General features: G+C 38.8%; 1 protein-coding gene across 1 annotated transcript; it reads left to right on the top strand.

The window, feature by feature from the left end:
* Positions 1–1,497: 1,497 nt before the first annotated feature.
* LOC142103620 (uncharacterized) lies at positions 1,498–10,364 on the top strand. The gene is made up of 4 exons (XM_075187715.1): positions 1,498–1,645; positions 2,633–3,321; positions 5,027–5,335; positions 7,851–10,364. Exons 2-4 carry the CDS (start codon positions 2,637–2,639, stop codon positions 8,114–8,116), a joined length of 1,260 nt encoding a protein of 419 aa, XP_075043816.1. The 5' UTR covers positions 1,498–1,645; positions 2,633–2,636; the 3' UTR covers positions 8,117–10,364.
* Positions 10,365–10,610: the final 246 nt, after the last annotated feature.

The following is a 10,610-nucleotide window of genomic DNA, read 5'->3' on the forward strand; positions in this document are numbered from 1 at the left end:
AGGAAACAGCGAAAAAGTATACATTCTGGGAAGTGTAAAATCAGGGAATGCAAAATTGGGGTTTAACTTTAATCCTTTCAAAGTGGACAGTGCTGTACTTTCTATAATAGAAGCAAAGAAAACATAATAATGCCATAACAGTGTTGTTATAATTGTGTGTTTTTTTTAAAAAAAAACCACTATGATATACAGACAGGTAAACAAGGTAAAAATGTTTTTTTTTAACTGGTTATGTTATTTAGTGATCCACATCAGTGATATTGGCTGTGGAATAAAATGTCACACAGGTGTATGGCAGTATGTATTAATTAACTTCTGAATGATTATATTAGTATATAGAGCTGTTCTCATATAACAAGATATGTTGCAGAAAGGGATCATTTGCACTAACAAAATATTTTATTTTTGATGTGGTTGAACATTCTGGCAAATTAACACGTACTGTATGATCATTTTATTTTAGATACATCACAAGTCAATGTAACTGTATATAATGTACTTAAGAAAATAAAAAAACCTAAAATATGTATTTGTTTTCCTTTAAACTCGTAGGTAGGCACATAGGGATAATTTAATATTTACAGTGTTAGCCAGATTTGGGGCGCACCAAGGTTTATACAAGACTGCCATTGATCTCAACAAAGAGTGAGAAGCAGTGAAAACAGATTATCATGCTCTGGAAACATTCACATCTGTGGATATGTTTACAGCGTACTGTGAGACAGAAGGGAAACCTATCTGTATTTACAATTACAACTTTGGCTGTCATTGTGATCCATGCATATCAATAGCAGTGCAAAAAAACAGAGATGACACATTGTTTATTTTTGCTGCCTTGTTATATTGCTGCATAACCTGCTATTTGAACTTTAGTCTGAGATTTTCAAATAAGATGATAATTTAAATCGCAAACTCTTACAGGTTTGCCAACACAGGTATTTTATTTTTAATTTCAAACACTAGTAGTGTTTTAACATGTCTTTGTCTTTTCATAGCATCCAGGACATTGAAAAAGTAAACATTTTTTTTTCATGCTGGAAAGCTGCATTTAAAAAATAAAACAACACAACACATGCATGTGTTTTGGTATGCTTTTTTTTTTTTTTTTATAATATCCTTTAAATAATATTAATACGTAAAGCATATAGATGCAATTTACTGGTGATTTAGAGGTGTGCTAAATTCATCTAAATTACCAGGAAAAAATGCCCGTAATTTGCGTGTGATAGATCTATCAATCGATCTATTATCTTAGATTCTAGTTATCTATTATCTATGTAATCTGTCTGTCCATACATCCTCACTCCGTATTCCTCTCCTCTTTGTGAGCAGTTCTATCATCAAGTTCTATTATCATGTAATCAGCACAATGTGTAAGGTAGTAATTAGCTCGGACTGGTTTGTCTATTTGTATAATGTGGGCGATTTTTCATTGGCTGATGGTGATGTCACCCGGTGAGGAGGGGCGGGGGTTCTTCACTCCTCATTCAGTGTCACCCTCTGCACACACACTAGGCACACACGCCGACACAGGCTCACACACAAAGGACATACACAAGCACTGACACTGAGAAACCAGTCATGCACAGATGAGGCCAAGTATACAGAAAATCTTGTTCACTGAGGAGGGGAACAGCTGACAAAGGTATACCTATATGATCGTCAGTATGTCTAGTAAAATTGCTTACATGTTTATAGCTCAAATCAGCAAATGCATATATGTGATTGTGTATGTGTATATAAATATTTATACGTGCATGTGCAAGTGTCTAATGTTTTGATTGCAAAGCACAAATGTGTGCTCATATTGTAATATCAATAATTTACTGATGATTAATCGCACATTAGGCACATTGTTAGGCATTTGTTCCTGTATTGCCACAATATATATATATATATATATATATATATATATATATATATATATATACATATATATATATATTTATTTATATGTCCTAATTTATACTTTTATATGAGTATGTATATTGTACTTGTGATTGTATTAACATACACATGCTATGTGTCCATGCTTGTTTATATATATATATATATATATATATATATATATATATATATATATATATATATATATATATATATATATTGTATGGACTGTGTGTTGTGTTCTGCTAGGCAGTGGTGTCTTAGAAACCCTGCAGTATTTTAAGGTGATCTGTGCGTATTAAATGTAGCTCACGTTTGAGAAGAGAGGCAGCACTGCAGATCTTGAAAAGGGAAGGAGAGAAAAGGACATAGCTAGAGTGAGAAATTTGTTAATGCATAAGTATTGTGTTTATATCCACACTTAGCATGGCAGACGGTTTAGTTTTTGCCACAGTCTGCAATCTAGACCAAGAGTCTGCATTTTTTGTGTGTCTTGTTATTTCTGAGCCATGGGTCTTAAATGAACACTAGAATTGCAGTGTTTTTCACTGCATATGGTCTATAGACGTCAGTTACTGTAACTTCATCCATCTTTTAATAGTCTGTATTAAATGTCCCAAAAGCAAGCATGGCTATGTATTTTCTGGATCAAACATAACTTTTAACACATTAAGCAATGTAGACTGCAACTCTGGATTTTAGTGTTTTAAAATATATATATATATATATTTTTTTTTTTTCATAGCATCATGCCTCCTGTGCCTCTAGAAGATCGTTCGGCCCCCTTGCCTCGACCCCGTTCCCTTCCTCTACGGTCTATGCCACATCAAAGAATGGCCCCCGAGGTCAGAGGTCTGCAGCCTGCACATAGAGCACCGTCCCATGCTGACCTCACTTTGCCTGGACCACTCCCACAAACTCAACCCCCCCGCTGGCCACGGGAACCTTGTTCTCGTCGGAGGGGTTCTCCCCCATCAACCTCCCCACGCTCTCCTTCATGCTTCCGTTGGGCTCTTCACCCTTTAAAATGTGGCTGCAGAGGCTGTTGGCGTCTACTTCGCCCTCCACGGAAATCTGTAGGCTCATCTTGCAGCTGTGATCCCATTGTGACTTTTGACCCACAATTTATGGGGAGTTCAAGGGTGAGCTATGACGAGGATGATGATTATAGTGTAAGGGCCATTTGGCCTGATGAGCTGGCACGAAAAATTATGTCTCGGACAAGAGGAGGAATTCTTGGTGGAACACCACTGTTACTTGACTGCAGAGGCTTAGAAGGGTTGGGGGTAGATAAGCCAGCGACTCCTCATTCTCCTCCTCCACCCTCAACACCGCCACCTCTGTCTCCAGTTGGGGGATCAAACAGAAGACTTCAAAGTTTGTACCTTCTCCTGGAACCCTTAAGTGAAAAAGAGAGTTCAGGAGGAGGAAGAGGTAAGTGAGATGCTCAATAAAAAAAAAAGACTCAAATATGCGGAAGTGTAAATGCATGTGTAGCATAGGTGCTGGTGATTGGAGTTAACAGTAATTTATGACCTGTGTAAATAGTGGAAAATACTGTATCTAACTGAAGAATAGCTATGTAAAATGTATGTCCTTACTTTCGAGTTATCTTTGCCATTCATCTGGAGCAAGATCATGGCATATATGGTTTAGCAGCAGCCACTGACAGTGGTTCCCATCCTTGCAGTAGATAAATAGAAGGTGAAATAAGAAAGGATTGATGACTAATGAGTAAATGAATAAGTGTGGAGGGACTAGAAGAGGGGCCCAAAGTAAAAATAAGAGAAAGACTATTTTGAAATTCCTTAAAGGTTAACAAGGGATAAAAAAAAAGCAAGGACTAAAGTAGTCAGAATTACAGAGGACACAGAGTAAGGCTAGGTACACACTGAAGAATTTTCTGACTGAAGTGTTATCTACAACGATTTTACTATCGCCTGAAGGTCCGATTCATGCGTACACATTGAGATGATTTACCTTCAGATTTGTGTTCTTCATCTGGTCTTCTATTCATTTACAGAATGACAGCACAATAGTCACTCATTCCTGCCACACTGATTAAAGCTGCCTTGTTATAACTATCCACATGTCCTTATGAATTTTGTTAGCTTCTGTGACTCTGAAACGAAATTTTCAGTCTCTGAACGAACAAACAAATTATTCCATCTACAGCACTCTCTACATTTAGTCACCTGGACATGTTCATTGCCAGCATCATCTCAAAAGACCGTGACTTTGTAAAACTCTATGTAGGTCAGGATTGTGAGTAAATTTGCACTGCATGATTGGAAGGTGATTGGAATGAGATTATTAAACAGTACGACTAACCAATGAAACGACAATTGGTACTTGGAACGATTGTCGCTCATCGTGTGATTATACACACTAACACGATAGCCGAACAGTCGTTGATTGGTCCGATAATCAGCTGAAGAACCTCCAGTGTGTACCTAGCCTAAGGATGACCAGTCAAACATATAATTAACAATAAATTAGCATACAATGAAACATGTGAGTGAACTCTGCATGCTAGAGTTTAAAATACTGGGATAACAAGATGTATTTTAATTACAGTAATTAACAAGTCATCAAAAGTCAACACGTGAACAGGAAAGAGAAACCTACATGTATCTGAGTGACACATCATAGATATGTCTGTTGTGACACATGACTACAAATATGCACCTCTGTCTGATCTCCCTGCAGGGTGATGCAGACCAAGCGAATGAATGAATCCATTAAAGAGCCACTAATCCTAAAATACAAGTTACCTTACTGTATATAAAAGACCTAGTAAAGTCATTCACAAAATATATATGTAAATTATATGCTATATCTTGATTTATGTGTATATTTACAATATTGGTATTTATATTCACCTGAAAGCAAAATATTATTCTCTATTGTCAACCATTTAAAACAGAAAGGCCTGCTGCCTATGTCCTTCAAAAGAAGTACAGACAGGAAGTCAGATATAGAGTGTAGAATAAGTCTTCCCAAACAATCACAACTCAAATATCTTCAATTACATATATATTTCTGGATATTATCAGGATCCCTATTAGGAAAGGTATGTTATATTTTAGGTTTTGTGGTCGCTTAACAATGTGGTTAACACTAAGTCATTTTCTGGCAGTTGTGGCTGACCCCTTGGCTGATGACTGTGTTTTATCAATGGAAGTGACCACTGTTTCTGCGCTGTCTCCTGACCTTGAGAAAGCTGAATTGAGCCCCATCTTGCCTTTCCTCTTTCTGGGAAATGAAAAGGATGCCCAAGACCTGGGCCGATTGGTCACTCTCAACATAGGACATGTCTTGAACGTAACCACCCACCTGCCCTTATACCATGCTGAATCCGGTGCATTGCGTTACAAAAGACTGCCAGCCACTGACAATAGTAAGCAGGACCTCCGCCAGTACTTTGAGGAAGCCTTTGAATTCATTGGTAAGTGGATTTCTCCTAAAATAAAATTACCTTAAAGGCAAATCATTGCTTATTGAACATATGTAATGAGTGGAAATCATTACGCTAAAACAAAGTGGTATGCCCTAGACATGGACCTAAATCACACAAATCAATCACAACCCACAGCCAGGCAGACTTCAAACACTAATTTTCACCTCTGCTCAAGGTCCCATAAACTCAAGTTTCCATTACTATGACCTGAGACCTTAATGGCAGCTGCATTGCATGGACCTCCTTATTGCACAATGCACCTTACTGTGCATATGTTAGATAAGTCCCTTGTACTTCCAATACATTCAGATCAAAGTCACTTTGTGTGCTTCTTCTATTCTGTAAGGAACTTCTAGTAGTATATACCTCTTTCAAGCTCTAAGTAGGCCAAAGCCAAAGCGTCAGTTACCAGTATGACACCAGGTGCTCGACTACCCTGCTGCAGTTGAACCAAGTGGGGGAACACATACACATACTCCTTTTGGTCAACCACAAGTGGGGCAGACCTCATATGCAAACCGAGGGGGGGGGGGGGGGGGGGTTACTAGTGCCTGGAAACCCCCTCCAAGCCTGGGGCACTGTATAATTGAGGTGGCTGGACCCTGCCCCCGCTTCACACGGCTCTACTTGAAAAGGGAGAGCTGTGTGCACCTAACAGTAGTGCACGCAGCATTGCCCATGTATATTATGGGGATAGGAAGAGTTGGAGAGCAGCCAAGCACTGTCTGAAATTATAGCAATGCCCCCATGCATGCTGGCCACGCCCACTGGTGGTGTGGTGTGGAAACCCCCCTCTACAAATCCTGCGTTTGCCCCTGGACCTGCAACTGGCTTTGTGCTGATAATTTAGGCTGCTACATTTGCCTAAATGCGTCATTAATGTGTCATGGTGATTACCATGGAGAATTGACTGAACCGAGAAGGTGTGACTTTGCTTGAGGTGTACAAGGGAGAGCATCTGAATTCTGTACACTGATTGAGTTCCAGGGTGTCCGTGCAATGAGAGTTCCATGCAGTTAGATTGTCCTTGTATGGCAGCTGTCATTGGGGTCTGTTTTCCAATGTTAACTGCATATATGGTTCCATGGCCATGTTGCACACCATTTTTTGTTTGCATGGTCAGGAAGACTTTCACACCAGTCAACACCCAGGTTACTTTTTCTAGAATATCTAAAAATCTTTGTCCAGAATTCTCATTTATATAAAACTCAACTCTGACACCACCATTGTCACCAGTATATATAATAAAATTATAGCAGATACTTAAACTTATTATACAGTTCATTCAAACAGGGATGGTGTTTAGTAACATTCACAAATGTATGTTCCTGTATATTTTCTATCATGAGTGGCAAAGATATTTGAAGTAGTTAGCTCCCATTAGTTGAGTGCAAAATATTGTCTTTGACCCTCCATTAAAGCGTCCAAATGGTCCTCAGCTGTGGCCCTTAAAAGGCTTACATTGTAGAAATGTGTTATAATGTGGTTAAAAAGTGTCCACAAACCAATTCCTTGCTTTAAATACTGTAGCTTCAGTTCTAACAAGTATGGCTCATGTTTCATGTTTGTGAAATCTACTGGCAGATCTTTCATCTAACGAGGTTTGTAGTTAAGCTCCTATTAACGATTAAGAATTTGGGCCAGGTGACCAGGTGATGATATTACCATGGCAACCACAGTCACATGACATATTAGATGGGCAGAGAGGCTTTGGCACATGTATAGCATAAATAATGACTAATCACTACCCTGCCATGTGCCTAGTGAGGAATTTGGTGACTGACTGTCTCAAACTAAAAGATCATGTTACATTGTCCTGGGAACAAGCAAAACACAAATGTTTCCAGGAGAGCAATCCTTTTTATTTTGCAGTGGCTGACATTAAAATCTCCCCCAGATAACAGGTTTGCAAAGATAAGTTTGCTGATGTGAATGAGTAAATAATCTCTGCAAAATGTTGTGTAATATGTATGTGCTATATAAATTACTTTTATTATTATTATTGATAATAATAATAATACCTTTTAGGAGAACATACTGAAAAAAATCAGCTTTTTTTTATAAAAAGGTTAAAAAAAAGTCTATGGGCTAGATTTACTAAGCTGCGGGTTTGAAAAAGTGGGGATGTTGCCTATAGCAACCAATCAGATTCTAGCTGTCATTTTGTAGAAGGTACTAAATAAATGAAAGGTAGAATCTGATTGGTTGCTATAGGCAACATCCCCACTTTTTCAAACCCGCAGCTTAGTAAATCTAGCCCTATATGAGATTGCACCTTTAATCTGGGATAATTTAATCTGATGTTTGCAGCACTGGTGTTTATATGTTAAGGACTCATGATAGATCCAAGTTTGACTGTTTGAAAGTTTAAACATCTGTTAAAACTAACAATCCATGCATAACTTTCTGATACTAATCTTAAGTATCACAGTGCCTTTTGTAGGAGTACAAATATTGTTATTTTAATGGATCAGGATCATTAACTTTTTATTTACTATTGCAGAAGAGGCTCAGCAGGAAGGTAAAGGAGTGCTCATCCACTGCCAGGCTGGGGTCTCTCGCTCTGCCACCGTGGTCATTGCATACCTGATGAAGCACACTCTGATGACTGTGGGAGACGCCTACAAGTTTGTGAAGGGGAAGCGTCCAATCATATCTCCCAACCTGAATTTTATGGGGCAGCTACTGGAGTTTGAATCAGACTTAAATGCAGGAGTCACCCCAAGAATCCTGGTCCCTAGATTGAGGGGTGTTGAGACAGACGTGTAAAAGAAAAAGAAAAATGGCCATAAGAAAACATGCCAGTTGAAAAGAGGGGAAATGAACAAAACAAAGAGGCAGAAACGCACAGAGAGGCATGATTAATCAAGGAACAAAAACAACCAAAAATAGATCATTGAAATGCAGAGTCAGGAACCAGCAGACATACAACTTCTGCGTCCACAGAAAATGCAGCATAGACCTACAGCTGCAAGCTGAAACCCCAAAGGACATTCAGCCTGGCATATTCCAGTTCCTGCAGCCTCAGTATTATTTGATGAGAAAAACTTTAGGATTATTTTATTATGGAAATGTGATCAGGTTTAACTATTATGTTTTTTTGTCATTTGTTTGTGGAAATATCCACATGTTGCAATTTTAAAAGTGAAGGAAAGGGAAGGCTTGGTTTGGTTGAAGTACAATTTAATTTACTTTTAATTTAAGATCAGCAATTCTAGTTCAATATGGTCACAACTGAGTTGGGCTGTAGAGCTGCATAACATTAATCCGTGAAATGGTTGCTGCAGATGCACAATACTACTGTGGTATAATGCAGAATATGCATTGTAAAATAGAGATTATTTATAATGTCCTCACCTCACCCTATATTAGCCCCGGTATCTATGTATGTCTAATGTCCGAGCCAGCCATAACCAGCTTAACTAACATTCTGAAATTACCCCTAGTACCAGTTGTTTTCTCTCTGTGGTCTTAAACCACTCCAGATTAACCCTGAATTCTCCAGCCTAACCTAAAATTAAACCTAACATTCTCCAAGCAATCACCACCTACCCCTGCCATAGGTGGCATCCAGTGGTTCTCCTCTCACCAGGTGCTGCATGTATGGATCCGTGACCACACTTCATTCAGCGTTGTTAAATTCTGAAACCTTTGCCTAGAAGTACTGCACAGAGCACGAACATACGCTGCCAAGTGAATGATAAATACCCTAGGAGTGGCACTAATAAGGCCTTAGAGATGTATTGGTCTAGAGGCCACTGATAAGGGCAAGTTAAATGTTTGTTTTAATAGTTTTCATATCCTGGCAGTCAGCAAAATAAGTATTTTTATATGTTAGAGCACTGTTTTCATAAAGAATCAGGCTAGTACACTCGTTTTCTATAGTTCTTGTGAACGGCTGAATCACCTAATACATTATAATGTTACTCCCCATAGACAGAGAAGGCAGCCAGGGGCAAACGGAGGATTTTTAAGGGGGGGTTTCCTCCATGCGGCCGCGCATGCGCAGCAGCTCCATTTTTTAGCAATGCTGTACTGTACAGCAGCCGCGTCGCTGTCAAAGAAGCGTCCGCGGGGGTGCTGTATTGTAGTACAATACAGCACCGCTGCGGACGCTTCTGTGACAGGGCCGAGGCTGCTGTACAGTACAGGGCAATGTTTAGTGCCCATTAGTTCGCGGAGGGGAGGGGTCCCTGGCAGCCTCTCCGTAACATCACTGTGTAAATATACCCTCTATGGCAGCTTTGCCAGAGGTGGAATATCAGCTGTTTGTTAGCACAGAATGAGAATTTTTCAAGGTTAGGGAGAATAAGCAGGGGTTGTTTTTATTTTGATTTAAAACTGAATTGTTGTTTAATTTGCTAACTAATAGTGTAATGAACAGTTTTATAATTGTATTAATTTGCGTTTCATACATTGGGACATTAGAAAACAGATTAATTAACTAAGTAAAAGAGGTTTAGGATGAAAGAGAAGTCGCATGATTATGCAACGTTAATCTGCTGGATGACATCGGTAATCCCTTTCAGAGGACTGTGCAGCATTACAGAGAGCGATAAATGAAAAAAGGGACAATACAGTATACCAGGGTTTTTATTTTATTTTCAAGGACGACGTGGACATTATTTTTTTAAAAAAAGCAAAACTTTTGCAACACAATAATCATGTGCAATAAGGATCTGACAAACTTGTTTTTTTTATATAACATTGTGAGAAAATTAGGTATTTGTCTGAAACAGTAGCAGCCCTCCCCCTTCTTCCTAAAACCAGGGGTATTTTCATGCCAATGCCTGCCCATCCCTGTTATCTGTGTCTTAACTCTTCCTTTTGGGAGACTGAATTACCTCGGGCATTAAATCCCCTAATTACACTGTGAAAATGGGCATCCTCCAAAATGGAGGTGTAGCAACAAGATGCCCACAATACCTTTATCCCTCTCATTGCTCCCTACATTTTAACCGGGGAACTCATGTTTATTTATTAAACTAAGCTATTTATTGAAATAAAAGCTTTTTATACAGAATTGTGTTATGTCTTTGTTCTGCTTCTTGGGCTCTCTAGACAACTGCAGTGTGTTCACCTGTTGCAATCATCATACAAATTGATATACAGTATTCTGCAAGCAGACTTGCAGAGTATATCAACAGCATGGGACTTTATTGTTAAATTTCAATTCCACTCCGTCCACTACACCGTGTAGTACTCTGTAGCAATTCCACCACCCAATCATTTGCACAACTGTTAAACAGTATATGTAATCAAT

This window comes from Mixophyes fleayi, chromosome 10, assembly GCF_038048845.1.
Source record: "Mixophyes fleayi isolate aMixFle1 chromosome 10, aMixFle1.hap1, whole genome shotgun sequence".
NCBI lineage: Eukaryota > Metazoa > Chordata > Amphibia > Anura > Limnodynastidae > Mixophyes > Mixophyes fleayi.

Excerpts from the sequence above, each read along its gene's own strand:
- LOC142103620 (XM_075187715.1), top strand. The coding sequence starts at position 2,637 with ATGCCTCCTGTGCCTCTAGAAGATCGTTCGGCCCCCTTGCCTCGACCC. Across the intron at positions 3,322-5,026 it reads GAGTTCAGGAGGAGGAAGAG|TTGTGGCTGACCCCTTGGCT; the intron begins GTAAGTGAGATG and ends ATTTTCTGGCAG. Across the intron at positions 5,336-7,850 it reads GGAAGCCTTTGAATTCATTG|AAGAGGCTCAGCAGGAAGGT; the intron begins GTAAGTGGATTT and ends TTACTATTGCAG.